The sequence below is a fragment of the Oncorhynchus nerka genome, linkage group LG2 (assembly GCF_034236695.1).
Source record: "Oncorhynchus nerka isolate Pitt River linkage group LG2, Oner_Uvic_2.0, whole genome shotgun sequence".
In the NCBI taxonomy this organism is placed as follows: Eukaryota; Metazoa; Chordata; class Actinopteri; order Salmoniformes; family Salmonidae; genus Oncorhynchus; species Oncorhynchus nerka.
In genome coordinates this window covers 23625669-23639505 of record NC_088397.1, presented here as the reverse complement: position 1 = coordinate 23639505, position 13837 = coordinate 23625669, and the positions used below count along the sequence as shown (strand labels likewise).

At 44.7% G+C, this 13837-nt stretch overlaps 2 protein-coding genes across 4 annotated transcripts in view; both read left to right on the top strand.

Moving 5' to 3' along the window:
* The window catches only part of LOC115132755 (collagen alpha-1(XXVIII) chain-like), a 28681-nt gene extending 20985 nt beyond the window's left edge, over positions 1 to 7696 (top strand). For all 3 annotated transcript variants that reach the window (XM_029665494.2, XM_029665500.2, XM_029665506.2), the window contains 21 exons: positions 130 to 198; positions 307 to 375; positions 490 to 558; positions 670 to 741; positions 852 to 920; positions 1054 to 1125; positions 1219 to 1287; positions 1399 to 1467; positions 1616 to 1684; positions 1769 to 1837; positions 1965 to 2033; positions 2798 to 2866; positions 2974 to 3042; positions 3131 to 3211; positions 3343 to 3378; positions 3467 to 3503; positions 3638 to 4195; positions 4708 to 4961; positions 5373 to 5607; positions 5906 to 6097; positions 6197 to 7696. In XM_029665494.2, the coding sequence (XP_029521354.1) occupies positions 130 to 198; positions 307 to 375; positions 490 to 558; positions 670 to 741; positions 852 to 920; positions 1054 to 1125; positions 1219 to 1287; positions 1399 to 1467; positions 1616 to 1684; positions 1769 to 1837; positions 1965 to 2033; positions 2798 to 2866; positions 2974 to 3042; positions 3131 to 3211; positions 3343 to 3378; positions 3467 to 3503; positions 3638 to 4195; positions 4708 to 4961; positions 5373 to 5607; positions 5906 to 6097; positions 6197 to 6201 (2301 nt within the window). In that variant the 3' untranslated portion in view covers positions 6202 to 7696. The remainder of the gene's footprint in view (positions 1 to 129; positions 199 to 306; positions 376 to 489; positions 559 to 669; positions 742 to 851; positions 921 to 1053; positions 1126 to 1218; positions 1288 to 1398; positions 1468 to 1615; positions 1685 to 1768; positions 1838 to 1964; positions 2034 to 2797; positions 2867 to 2973; positions 3043 to 3130; positions 3212 to 3342; positions 3379 to 3466; positions 3504 to 3637; positions 4196 to 4707; positions 4962 to 5372; positions 5608 to 5905; positions 6098 to 6196) is intronic.
* Positions 7697 to 9030: 1334 nt separating this feature from the next.
* LOC115132772 (kelch-like protein 41b) lies at positions 9031 to 13229 on the top strand. The gene is made up of 6 exons (XM_029665514.2): positions 9031 to 10321; positions 10555 to 10712; positions 10838 to 10945; positions 11898 to 12083; positions 12266 to 12412; positions 12803 to 13229. Exons 1-6 carry the CDS (start codon positions 9212 to 9214, stop codon positions 12912 to 12914), a joined length of 1821 nt encoding a protein of 606 aa, XP_029521374.2. The 5' UTR covers positions 9031 to 9211; the 3' UTR covers positions 12915 to 13229.
* The last annotated feature ends 608 nt before the right edge of the window (positions 13230 to 13837 follow it).

The window sequence follows — 13837 nt, the reverse complement described above, 5'->3', positions numbered from 1 at the left end:
TAATATATATGTATGTATATGTACTTTTTGTATATTTATTTAATTCACTGTTCCTGTAACGCATCCACAAGCTTGTGTTGGTGTAACTATAGCTATGATGCCAACAATGACTCTCTTTGTGACCCTCAGGGTGGCTTTGGCCCTCCAGGTTTTCCAGGGCCTCTCGGCCTGCCAGGGCTGGGCATTCAGGGGGAGAAGGTACGTAGGCCCACCTATTCATTATTACAGGTTTCACCAAGTATCACCCATACATAATTTATGGATTACTGTCCTAATGTGCCTACTTTGTGCTTCCTGTCCTACCAGGGTATGGAGGGGCCTCGGGGGCCACCAGGGGGCAGGGGTCCACAAGGAGATGGATATCCAGGGCCCAAGGTCTGTGTTTGAATGCTTCTTCCTTGACTTTACTTTTGGATCAATTGTGGTTATGGTATGTTTAGGCGATCGCTAATGCTAATGACTGTGTATGGGTGCTCCTCTCATCCACAGGGTGACCAGGGCTTACCAGGGGAGCTAGGTTCAACAGGAGAGAGAGGGGCTGGTGAACCTGGGGCTAAGGTGAGTCCTCCTCCAATGGAAATGCAATGTGTAGTTTGTCCTCGTTGTGGTGTCACATTTGGATATGTAGTCGATGCAATGTGAGACAGACAACCAACGATCTCTCTTCAGGGTGAGCCAGGAGCATCAGGATTGGCTGGTTTTCCTGGCCTCCCAGGAGAGGATGGGGCCCCGGGACAGAAGGTATTTCATCTTCTGCCATCTCTCCGTCACCGTAGGTTGATACTGTACCTCTGAATGTGACCATTGGATTCATATGCTTTGCTTGTGTGTCTGTGTGTTTGTCTATATAGGGTGAACCAGGTGTTGGTGGTCTGAGGGGACCAGAGGGAGCTGCGGGGATTGGCACCCAGGGTGAGAAGGTAAGAAGATTCCCAGGTTTTTCTCCTCACATCGCTGCTTCAAGATTTTAATCTTCATTAATCTGGACAGCTGTGGTATTCTGAGGTTGGTTTTCTGTGCTGTTTCTTTGACGAATGATGTCTCTCAACATAGGGAGACCAGGGCCAGAGGGGCATTCGGGGCTTGGGTGGGCCTCCTGGAATCGCCGGGCCCTCTGGAGCAAAGGTGAGGACATTGTCCTCAATTATCATCAGTCAACACTCTGTATTGTAGTGTAATGTGGTCACACTGCAACCTTTGACTTCTGACCTCTTCTAGGGGGAGCCTGGGACACCAGGTCGACTGGGTATGCCAGGACTCCCAGGGCGGGGCATCATAGGACCTAAGGTAACAGCCCTCTGCCCCAAAATGCCTACAATTCACCATGTAGATAAGGTTTATGCCATATCATAACCATGTTATAACTGTCTCTTAACCATCTTATAACTCTTGTCTCAGGGCGATCTTGGCCCACCTGGTCCATCTGGACCATTAGGGGAGACAGGCTATGGGCTGCCTGGTCCTAAGGTGAGACACACTATGTCACACTACTAGAATAATAGGGAATAATTCATAGGATTGACATATTTATTGGAATAATCAGCATAATTCATTGATGTACTGATATTTATTTACTTGAATCTTGATGTACTTTTATTTAATCACAAACCTTTAGGGTGATCGTGGAGGTCCTGGTCCGTCTGGTCCATTTGGGCCCAAAGGCGATGGTTATCCTGGCCCTACGGTGAGCAACACTGCTGCTTATTCATGTGTTGCTATTGCATGAGTTGTACCAGTGTTGATCCCAGTGTTTACCTGTGGTTTGTAGGGAACTCCTGGTCTACCGGGGCTTCCTGGTGAACCAGGCCTGGAGGGGCTGGGCATCCCTGGACCGAAGGTAAAGATATGGTCTGTGTGAGGGTGTCGGATTTGGGTTATTTTGGATAGTGACAACAGCCCTGGGTGAACAGAAGACCTCAATTAGCAGAGGACATCGTGATAGCCGTGTGTTTTCTCCCATTTAGGGCGATATTGGCTTCAGGGGCTTGCCAGGTTTAGCAGGCCCCCCCGGCGAGGGGCTACAAGGTCTACCGGTACGTATTGTAGTCTGACATGAAGAAGTTGACCTGCTAAACAGTTGGCAAAGAATCAATCCCAGCTCTGATGCGAAACCCATTTAGCCTTGTTCAGCGCCATCATAAACCCACTGAGTCATGGTGATCGATACTAGTATTACCTCATGCTGGCAGACTCCACATTTCAGATCCACCTTGTACGTGTGAACACATATCCCCAGGGACCTTGTATTCAAAGGCTGTGATAATCAGCGTTTCATTCTTACAGGACATATATCAAGAACATGTGAATATACCCCAACATAAGGGTCTAATGAGAACCATTGGGGCCAGGGTGCCTATAACCAACACAATACCCAGAGCTGGCAGTCTAGCTTATAATATTACATCCAGGTTTCTCTCCAGGCTTTTCATCTCCTATAGCCCCAGAAGCCCTAGGGAGCGGGCAGACCTGAGGGTTGAGGTAGCCCTGTCCATCACATCAGTAGGTCTGGTCTCCTACAGTAAGTTTGCTAATGTGTGTCAGGCTATGAACAGTAAAGCCAGAGGCAGTCAAGCTGTGAAATTGCCTGCTCGTGAAATGGCTGCCCTGTGAGATCAGGTCACTTTTTAAGTCTAGGTTTGTTAAGTGAAAAGTGAAGGATTTGTCCCTTGGCTTAGCTCATTTTGTGTGACTAGCTAGGTTTGACACAGGTAGTGCAGTGTGGTTGGGCTATGTTGTGTTGTGCTGACACTTTTTCATTGCTATTGTACATATGGTTATAACTTCTGCTCATTTCTAGGGTGGCATTGGACGACCGGGCCCACCAGGGCCAACGGGGCCCCCTGGGCAGGGTATTCAGGGCCCAAAGGTAGGTCTAGTAATTTGAACTAAGCAAGCAAATAAACATTTTCTTGTTTCTTTAAAATGTTGAGTTGAGCATGACAAATCTTCTCTGTATTTTGTGGACCCTTTCAGGGCGAGGCAGGGTCTCAGGGCGTGACGGGCCCTCGGGGGCCACCAGGGGAAGGATTCCCAGGGGCCAAGGTGACGACAGACACAGTGGTTTGAAACGTATGGCAGTGTATTTGAACTTTTGTGACCTTTGACCTTGTGTTATCTGGCTCTATGACAGGGTGACCGCGGCTCTGGAGGGGAGAGGGGCCTGAAGGGGGTCAAAGGTGATTTGGGTGACCCTGGAGTTCCTGGCCAATCAGTGAGTCATGTCATGGGTCACTTTTATAATCAGGGCGATTCATTCGATAACAGGGATACATACTGTAATAAACAATTAACTGCAATCAGAGTAGAAACTGATCAGACCAATGTTTTACTGCTTCCTTTTAGGGCAGACCAGGGTTCAAAGGCGACATGGGCCTCACAGTAAGTTCAGTCTTTAGCTGTCTTTTGAGTTCACATTAGTCTTTTTTATTCCATTTAGTCACCATGTCAATCTGGTTTTGACCCACAGAGAGAAGACATCATTAAAATGATCAAGGAGATTTGTGGTAAATAAAGCATTTATTTGTTGTGCTTGTGTAGTATAATTTAACATTGATTGCAACATACAGTAGGCCTTTGTCGAGTGCATTGGAAAACATCCTTTCTACGTCCGAATCGTATATCTCTGCATTGTTTCCAGGTTGCGGAATCAAATGCAAGGAGCGGCCCATGGAGCTGGTGTTCGTCATTGACAGCTCGGAGAGCGTTGGGCCGGAGAACTTTGAGATAATCAAGGACTTTGTGGCGGCCCTGGTGGACCGCGTGACGGTGGGCCGCAACGCCACCCGCATCGGCCTGGTCCTCTACAGCCTGGAGGTCAAGCTAGAGTTCAACCTGGCGCGCCACATGACCAAGCAAGATGTCAAACAGGCCATACGAAATATCCCTTATATAGGTGAGGGTACCCACACAGGCACCGCCATCCGCAAGGCCACCCAGGAGGCCTTCTACAGCTCTCGCAAAGGGGTCAGTAAAGTGGCTATAGTTATTACGGACGGACAGACTGATAAGCGGGAGCCGGTGAAGCTGGATATTGCGGTGCGGGAGGCGCACGCAGCCAACATCGAGATGTACGCATTGGGGATCGTGAATACGTCGGACCCCACGCAGTCCGAGTTCCTGAGGGAGCTCAACCTGATTGCGTCAGACCCTGATAGTGAACACATGTACCTCATTGATGACTTCAACACGCTGCCAGGTAAGGTTAAAACGCCAGGTTAGTGTTACATTCAGTTGGTTTTGGTTTGTGTTGGTGTAGTCATCAGTGATTACTCACGAAACCCAAACAAAAAAGGCCATGATTTTTGGGATTATCACTCAATATAATCAGTAGAATAGTCCTTTGCAGGAAGGATTGTTGACATATATTTGACATTTCTAACGTTTTTGCCATACCCAGGCCTCCTTTAAGACACCATAGTATAGGTGGTGTCATATGATGCTTTAGGTCATTACACTGTTAGCTGAATGTTGAATGACCCTGGTATATTTGTCCTCTAGAGTTGTTCCTGGTCAGCTGACATGGTGAAGAAAAACTCCTGCCCCTTCGTTAGCAGTACTGTTATTATACGGTGTAGTCTGTAAATTGACCTAATGTACCAAGTTAACTGCATCAAGTTGCTGCAAAGTCTCCAAGGCTAATACCGGTACAATGTGATTCATCACCTGTTCCCAGTCATCACAACTCCTGTTACTGTCGCTCTCTCTCAGCTCTGGAGTCCAAGCTAGTCAGCAAGTTCTGTGAAGACGAGAACGGTGATCTGATATACAACCGTGTCACCAATGGATACAGGAACGGGAAGAATGGGAACTATGGCAACGGGAACTATGGCAATGGCTATGGGACCACCAACCAGGAGGACTTCAACAACGGGAGGCGAACAGTCACTACTACCAGCACTCAAAGTCAGGGTGGCAGCGTAGACCTAACCCAGCCTATCGACCTGGGCACTGCCACAGTACAGGTCTATACAGCACATTAACAGACATTTAGCAGAGGCACTGGCCAGAAAACAATCTACTGTCAATGTATAGTTGACCTGACTTGCATGCTCCATTGAACTAATGAAAACACTGTCTCCTCTTAGCCTACTGTACATTATCTCACTATAGTAACACTGTCTCCTCTTAGCCTACTGTACATTATCTCACTATAGTAACACTGTCTCCTCTTAGTCTACTGTACATTATCTCACTATAGTAACACTGTCTCCTCTTAGTCTACTGTACATTATCTCACTGTAGTGACACTGGTCTCGTTACTCTGTTTCAGGCTTTAAAACAGTGTATTTGTGTTTTGTTACTAATTGACAATAGGGTAAGGACTTTGTTGGTCCTCATTCTTCCTTGTGTGTTTTCTATTCCTCCGGCTCCAGAAAGGGCAGCGTAAGGGAGGCCAGAATGGAGGTGTTTACACCTCAGATTGGGAGACTGGTCGCGGGGATGTTCCCACGTTGAACCGCAACACGTCCTCCTCCAGGGAATCCTCATCTTCAAATACAAGAGGGTCCTCTTCCTCATCAGGAACGTCATCAGGAACGTCATCTTCATCCTCTGGGTCCTCAGGCTCTGTCCAGTTAGTGCCTGCACCACGACCCAAACTTCCCAAAGGTATGTTGGACCCACTGCCAACAACAGCTGAGCGTTGTGCTATATCTATGTAGTCATGGCGGTCTACCCTGTGTCTGTTGATTCATATGAGCCGTTCAGATTACTACAAAGCCTGTCGAAATCAATTACTGAATCATTCCAACTGAAATTGACCCTAATTTTGTTGATGCTTTAGCTATATCTGCCAATGAACAGAATCAGTATACTAGTGTGCCATGGCCTCTACATCCTTATATACACGTCTGTTTATTTAGTGGGCTTTCACTAACAATCTTCTTCGTGTGTTCTGCCCGGTCAGAGTTTGTGCCTCTGGACCCTCGCTGTGCACTGGTCCTAGACCAGGGCCCATGTCGGGATTACAAAATGCGCTGGTACTACGACAAGCAGGCCAACGCATGCGCCCAGTTCTGGTATGGAGCCTGTGAGGGGAACCAGAACCGCTTCGACACAGAGGAGGAGTGCAAGAGGACATGTGTGCAAGAACGAGCCGGTATTGTATAGCTCATCTTTCAATGATCTTTGGTTTCGGTTGAATATTCATCAAGTATGGGTTTTCTGTGAATGCTGTCATGTGGTTTCTTCACAACAGGCTGAGAAGACATCTGTCGTTGTCTCGCTCAATTCAGTCTTTAAACTGATGCTCCATGGCACCGTGTACTTCACAATGGAAGGAGGTCAAGTCATGACACTATGACACAACTATTGAATAAATGCTCCTTTGACACTCCCTAGTTCCTCTTTCCTACCCTTGACTTAAAACTCTACGCACTTATTATAAATATTCCTAAACTAATTCCAGTGACTGATTTGAACTTTAATTTTACCGCCAATCTCTGTAAAATGTTTCCTTAAAGGTCCAATGCAGCTGTTTTTATCTCAATATCAAATAATTTCTGGGTAACAATTAAGTACCTTACTGTGGTTTGGAACTCTCTTTCATATTGGTCCATTAACTAATTTACGATCTGGTGATGTCACCATGGAAGGCCAAAACTCCAACCCACCAAAACAGGCTGAAATTTCAGTCATTATTCAACCTTATAGTGTGGAAACATATATATAAATAACACGTTTTTGACTGCACTGGGCCTTTAACTTAACATTACCATTTTCATTCAAAATGAATGGATAGCTCATCATATAACATCATTTTAACACACAATTCAGTCAATCTCACTCAGGAATGTAGTCAAGAAATAATAGAAAATACCACTTTCTGTATTAGACACTGATTCACAGATTAATTAATACATACATGGTTCCAGTGCCAAATCAGAATGGTCTATAGATTTGTTTCGATAGAATCCATATGTATTGTATATATCTCATGTCATAACTATTTTATGCTGATCACTGATTTTATATTGCTAGCGTAATTGTAATATCTGCCTTGTTCAAATTGAGGAATAACAACATTGGTGCCACAACATGTTCCTGCAATAATGCTATACATATAGCTTGTGACCCAGTATTAACACGTTTACAGAAACTATGAGCAACTCATTTTATATCCAAGAACCAACCCTGTATCAACTCACTATGCTGTCAACAAACCATGCTAGGAAATGACAACTGTGCTCTACCATTCATGTCTAGGGATAGTTTTGTGCATTTGAATGTGTTGTTTTTTTTTACCAAGATTTTTATGAATAAAAATGTGATTTTGTTTGTCTGAATTTGCGATGATTGTCATACAAGTACATTAGCGTACAGTTTTCTACATTACAATTGTTGCCATTTATTTCACACTGTTTCACATGGATTATATTATAGTTGTATGGTGTCCTCTACTGGTGAAAAGTTGCCTTGCCTGATACACACCAGAAACGAGGGTTCGTCAAAGGTTCTTTGGGAAAGGTGATGGTTCTATGTGGAACCATAATGACTCAAAAAATCCTTTGAGCTCTTCAATGGTTCTTTACAGTTCACAAAAGGATTCTTTGCTCTTTTTAGTGATAATTAAAATGTAGGTGCGCCGGCTCATTAGAATATTTCGCGGCGCGGTTTGCTCACAGCTCTTTTTGAATGAGTGTCAATCCAGTTTATGTAATCTGTTGTGTTATGCTATTAAATACTGTATATGTCTATGGCAAGTGCAGTGTCTTGTGAAAGACTCACGAATGACCTTGTGTCCATTGAGAATGGTTGACTGAATCCGTCAGTGGTTCTCAATTCTCTCATCAGGGACCCCCAGCTGTTCCAGTGGTAGCTCACTTGATAACGCCTATAGAACTGTAACAATATAATATGTGCACATGTTGCAAATTCAATCCAGTTTGACAGAGATCAGACTTACATGGTCAGAAGAAATGGTCATAGTTAAAACGACAATCTATTTGATTGAGAGCCTGTAATGAGATGTCAACCATTTGTGGAACTTGTCCTAGTAATATGGATGGTGTCTGTCTACAAATGTATCATGCTCTGAGAAAATTACTTTTCATAGAGAGTAAATAAACGTCTGTGAGTTCAACTAAACCACTTAATATTTTCATCAATACTAACAAGATGAATGTACTTTGAAAGTATTCTCTAAATCCCACTTTCTATGGACTTAGGAACCTCTTCCTGTAGCCACAGCAATCCATAGGGATCCATTTCTAATATTGGCGAGGTGACACTAGTCTGTGCACTACACTATATTTATATTACGTGTGAGACACTCCACTCCTGTCCAAATGGTCTATATTTAGTGTCCACACTGCCACCCAACTCCAAACACTTTGACTTATAATTAAACTAAGTTTACCTGCTATATATTTTATCTGTAGTCATCTGAGTTTTACAGAGATTAAAGCCTACTCTGATAGTACAGTGTAATTCAGGACAAAGTGGCTATTTTCAGGGCTTGAAGTTGAAGGCCTCGCCCCTGTCAGCAGTCCTATGACCCCCAGAACAATGAAGGGAAAATGAGAGGTGTTGATAGGTGGAGAGGCCAGCTGCTGCCGCTCGACCATCCTCAACTTTTCTCAACCTTCCTCAGTAGAATCCAAGCCTTGTCAGTCTTAGGGCTAAATTCAAGCAAAATGACAGTACATTGTATTTTGTACAGTAGCATAGGGACATATTATCCAAGAATCCACTTTAAAAAGTTTAATTGAGAGGCATTACCATAGCTTGTATGGCTGTTTGGAAATGAAGGAATGGGAATGAAGGAATGAAAGAACATGTAACATCCTTTGAAATTATTTAAAGCTACTGAGATACAGGGTGGAGCCAGTGGTCAAAACAACCAATATTGGGTTATTAACCATTAGCATTGACAGCATTATCCCTCTTTAGCCACTACTAAACCAATGACAGTGTTGAGGCTGAATCATGGTAGTGGACTATAGCCCGGAACACCCCAGTTGCTTCTTTCAGTCTGTGACAGCTGTATGAGTCGGTCTCCGCATTCAGATTTGGCAGTGCTGAGATTCCTACCGACTGAGGCAGGCAGGCGGGCAGCTATATTTAGAGGGGATAGGATTAAATTGCAGTAGGCAGTGGGCGATTCAGGCTGGGAACCTTTTCTCTGCTCAGCCTTTTCTAGCCTGGACTGGGTGCCAAGAGGACCTGTGGCCACCATTTCTTCCCCTCTGCAAGCCACCGATTTCCCAACACCATGGACCCCAAAGCCATGAAGGAGGAGCTGCGCCTCTTCCAGAGCACCTTGCTCCAGGATGGCCTCAAGGAGCTGCTGAACGAAAACAAGTTTGTGGACTGCACTCTGAAAGTGCGCGATCGGAGCTTCCCCTGTCATAAACTCATCATGGCTGCCTGCAGCCCATACTTCAGAGAGATCTTCTTCTCCAAGGACAGCAAGGAGTTGGAGGCCAACAAGGAGGTGGTCCTGGACGATGTCAATCCCGCCATCTTGGACATGATCATCACGTATCTGTACTCGGCTGAGATTGACCTCACCGACGAAAATGTGCAGGACATATTTGCCGTAGCCAATCGTTTCCAGATTCCTTCAGTCTTCACCGTGTGTGTTAACTATCTTCAGAAGAAGCTCTCCGTGACCAACTGTCTGGCAATCTTCAGGATGGGTCTGGTCCTCAACGTGCCCAGGTTGGCGGTGTCCGCCCGTGACTACATCGCAGACCGCTTCGATATCCTCTCTAAAGACGAGGAGTTCCTCCAGCTGGCCGCCCATGAACTGTTCGCTGTCATCGGTGGCGACTCGCTCAATGTGGAGAGGGAGGAGATGGTGTTCGAAGCCCTCATGAAATGGGTCCGCAACGACAAAGACAAACGTCTCCAGGTACTGGGTGACGCCTTTGAGTGCATCCGCTTCCGCCTCATGCCCGAGAAATACTTCCACGACAAAGTGGAGACAGACGAGATCATCAAGGCCGACCCAGAACTCCTGAAGAAGGTCCAGATTATCAAAGACGCATTCCAGGGGAAACTCCCAGAGAAGAAGGAGAAGGTAGCTGGGGATAAGGGGGCGGATGGCGAGGGTGGCGAGGCAGAGGACGTTTTCCCAGGTTTCCTGAACGATAACCGTCGCCACGGCATGTACGTCCGCGACCTGATCCTGATGATCAATGACACGGCAGCGGTGGCGTACGACGTCAACGAGAACGAGTGTTTCCTGGCGGCCATGTCGGAACAGATCCCCCGGAACCACGTCAGCCTGGCGTCACAGAAGAACCAGCTCTACCTCATCGGAGGACTGTTTGTGGACGAGGAGGACAAGGACGCTCCTCTACAGTGCTACTTCTATCAGGTAACCAATTATTGTTCATTTAGAGTTTGGGTCACTTCTTCTGATGGTTTCAAATCTTTTATTGGTAATATCTGCCTTTCAGAATCTACGTTAGCTCCCTAAGTTACATCGACAAAGTCTTTGTTTGATGTTAGAATAAACTGTTTTTATTCAGAACACTTATTCGTAATAGATGAGTGCAGTCATTCAATCAGTCATTCATTCATTCATTCATTCAACCCTGTGTATTTCAGTTGGACACTCTTGCAGCTGACTGGGTAGCTCTGCCCCCCATGCCTTCCCCTAGAGCCCTTTTCAACATGGGAGAGTGTGAGAACCTGCTGTTCGCTATTGCTGGAAAAGACCTCCAAAGCAACGAGTGTTTGGACTCTGTGATGTGCTATGATGTTCAGTGAGTGGAATAGCATTCATATGACTCATTCACTCAGTACAGTATTAAGATATAGGACTTCTCAGCGCTTCTCTCTACCATTTGAAGTGTTTTTTACCCTCCTGTTTTGTAATGGCTTTCCCCAGGAAGATGAAGTGGAGTGAGACCAAAAAGCTTCCCCTGAAGATCCACGGCCATTCTGTGGTCTCCCATAAGGGCCTGGTGTACTGCATTGGAGGAAAGACTGATGACAAGTATGTGTGTGTGTGTGTGTGTGTGTGTGTGTGTGTGTGTGTGTGTGTGTGTGTGTGTGTGTGTGTGTGTGTGTGTGATCTTACATTTACATTTAAGTCATTTAGCAGACGCTCTTATCCAGAGCGACTTACAAATTGGTGCATTCACCTTATGACATCCAGTGGGACAGCCACTTTACAATAGTGCATCTAAATCTTTTAAGGGGGGTGAGAAGGATTACTTTATCCTATCCTAGGTATTCCTTAAAGAGGTGGGGTTTCTATCCTTGTTGGGACCTGAATTCCACATGAGGATAGTAAAACAAGGAAAATTCATGGGAAAAGTCAAAGGCTATTTTAAGCTTAGGGAATATGTTTAGGGTTTGGGATACAATTAGGGTTAGGTTAGGGAAAATAGGATTTTGAATGAAAAACAATTTTAGGTCGCCACGATGATAGAAAATCAAGTGTGTGTATGTGTGTGTGCTAAAGATATAGTGTGAGCTGCAGCTGTTTGTAGTCTATCATTCTAAGACCTGAGCATGTCAGACCATAGAGCTAGTGTAGAAGTCATTATTTTCATTATGTAACTACACATGTTTAAGTAAACAGTTATTCAAGTGTGACCGTAGTGAAAATAATGTTTTCTATGGGTTACATGTGAGCAGTGGAGGCTGCTGAGGGGAGGATGGCTCATAATGATGGCAGGAATGGAGTCAATGGAATGGTTTCAAACACATGGAAAGCATGTCTTTGATGTGTTTGATACCATTCCATTGACTCCATTCCAGCCATTACTATGAGCCGTCCTCCCCTCAACAGCCTCCACTGCATGTGAGCCCGTATTGTAATACATGTTGTCTGATTTATTGAATCCAAACCGTAAATGTAAATCCATCACAGTCTTTCTATACTGTTGCCAGAAGGACATTTCCTGAGATCTGACAACCCTGTCTGTCATTCTCCCGTGCAGCAAAGCCCTGAACAAGATGTTTGTATACAACCACAAGCAGTCAGAGTGGAGGGAGCTGGCTGCCATGAAGACAGCCAGAGCCATGTTCGGAGCTGTCGTTTACAACGGAAAGATTGTGGTGGCTGGTGGAGTCAACGAGGAAGGCCTCACTGCTGCATCTGAAGTCTACGACTTTGGAACAAACAAGTATGTAGCATTTTCTTTGGTGATCAATCAGTTTAAGAACTTGTTACACCTTTTAATATCATTCACCATAACAATACCATTTGCTGTTTCTGGATGGTAAACGTTATTAGTCATCTTGAGTCAGGATGGCCTTAATTATATAGAGTCCCCCTGATGCTATCCCTAATGACCTTCTTTCACAGATGGGAGACGTTCACAGACTTTCCCCAGGAGAGGAGCTCAGTGAACCTGCTGAGCAGTGAGGGGGCCCTGTACGCCGTGGGGGGCTTCACCATCATCCAGAATGACAACAAGGAGGTGGTCCCCGCAGAGGTCACAGATGTTTGGCAGTAAGTCCCCTCTTTTAACGTTATTATGTCATCAACCAGGATTTGAACCAAGGTCTTCTTCATAAATACAACAGGACTGTGTTAGCCCATTATGCTAAAGCCTAGGCAGTAACTCCGTGAGGTAACACAAGTTCACCTTGTTCAGCCCTGTTTGATGTGGGTTTGTTATTTTAGATGGCTTGCATTTCCATTCCTGTGGACAAAGAAGTAGAACATATTCATCTTAGTTCAATTATAATAATTTGTTATATAAATGTATGATAATAAATAAAAGTAAAGCTAAATGAAAAAATAAATGAGAGCGCCCTACTTGGTCAGTGGTACTGTACAAACAATCAACAACGTCTTGGTTTGTTCCTCATCACTGTATCTTCCTTTTCCCTGTGTTAGGTACGAGGAGGACAAGAAGGAATGGAGCGGGATGCTGAGGGAGATGCGTTACGCCGCTGGCTCCTCCTGCGTATCCATGCGCCTCAATGCTACCAAGATGCCCAAACTCTAGACCCTTGCTGCCCCGTCATATTTCCCCATGATGCCCTCTGTCTGCCTGGATTACCACCATCTTCTCTGGGTTGTCTTTCCATTTCAGTAATAGAGGGGGTGTCACCGTCACATGACAACTCAAATGTGGACTCTTATTGGTTGATTGTGTCAATTTGTCTATTTATGATCTCTGGTGATTTTCTGTGTAATAAAAACAGCATCTACTTTGCGTCAGTGAAGACCGCATCAGTATATTAGTTTCCCTCACTATAGAGTAACCCACAATGTGTATTTAGCTAGCTTTTTTGTAAAATAAACATTTGTTCAAAAACTACTGTTATGGTTGATTTGAATTTGGAGTAAGTTAAGTTTAGTTTAAACATCTGTCTGTCCATAGCACACATGTTTTACTAGAACTAGATTCAGGTCGAGATATGGTAAATAAGGAAATTAAATATAGGTGTGAGCCGTTTGGTATAGTAAAAACTAACAGGGTAAACACCAACTCATTGGCCGGTTTAAACAACTGTCCTGCATTATGCATACACAATGTACACAACAGTATGTGTCATACCAACACTGTAGGTCCTGCATTATGCATACACAATGTACACAACAGTATGTGTCATACCAACACTGTAGGTCCTGCATTATGCATACACAATGTACACAACAGTATGTGTCATACCAACACTGTAGGTCCTGCATTATGCATACACAATGTACACCACAGTATGTGTCATACCAACACTGTAGATCCTGCATTATGCATACACAATGTACACCACAGTATGTGTCATACCAACACTGTAGATCCTGCATTATGCATACACAATGTACACAACAGTATGTGTCATACCAACACTGTAGATCCTGCATTATGCATACACAATGTACACCACAGTATGTGTCATACCAACACTGTAGATCCTGCATTATGCA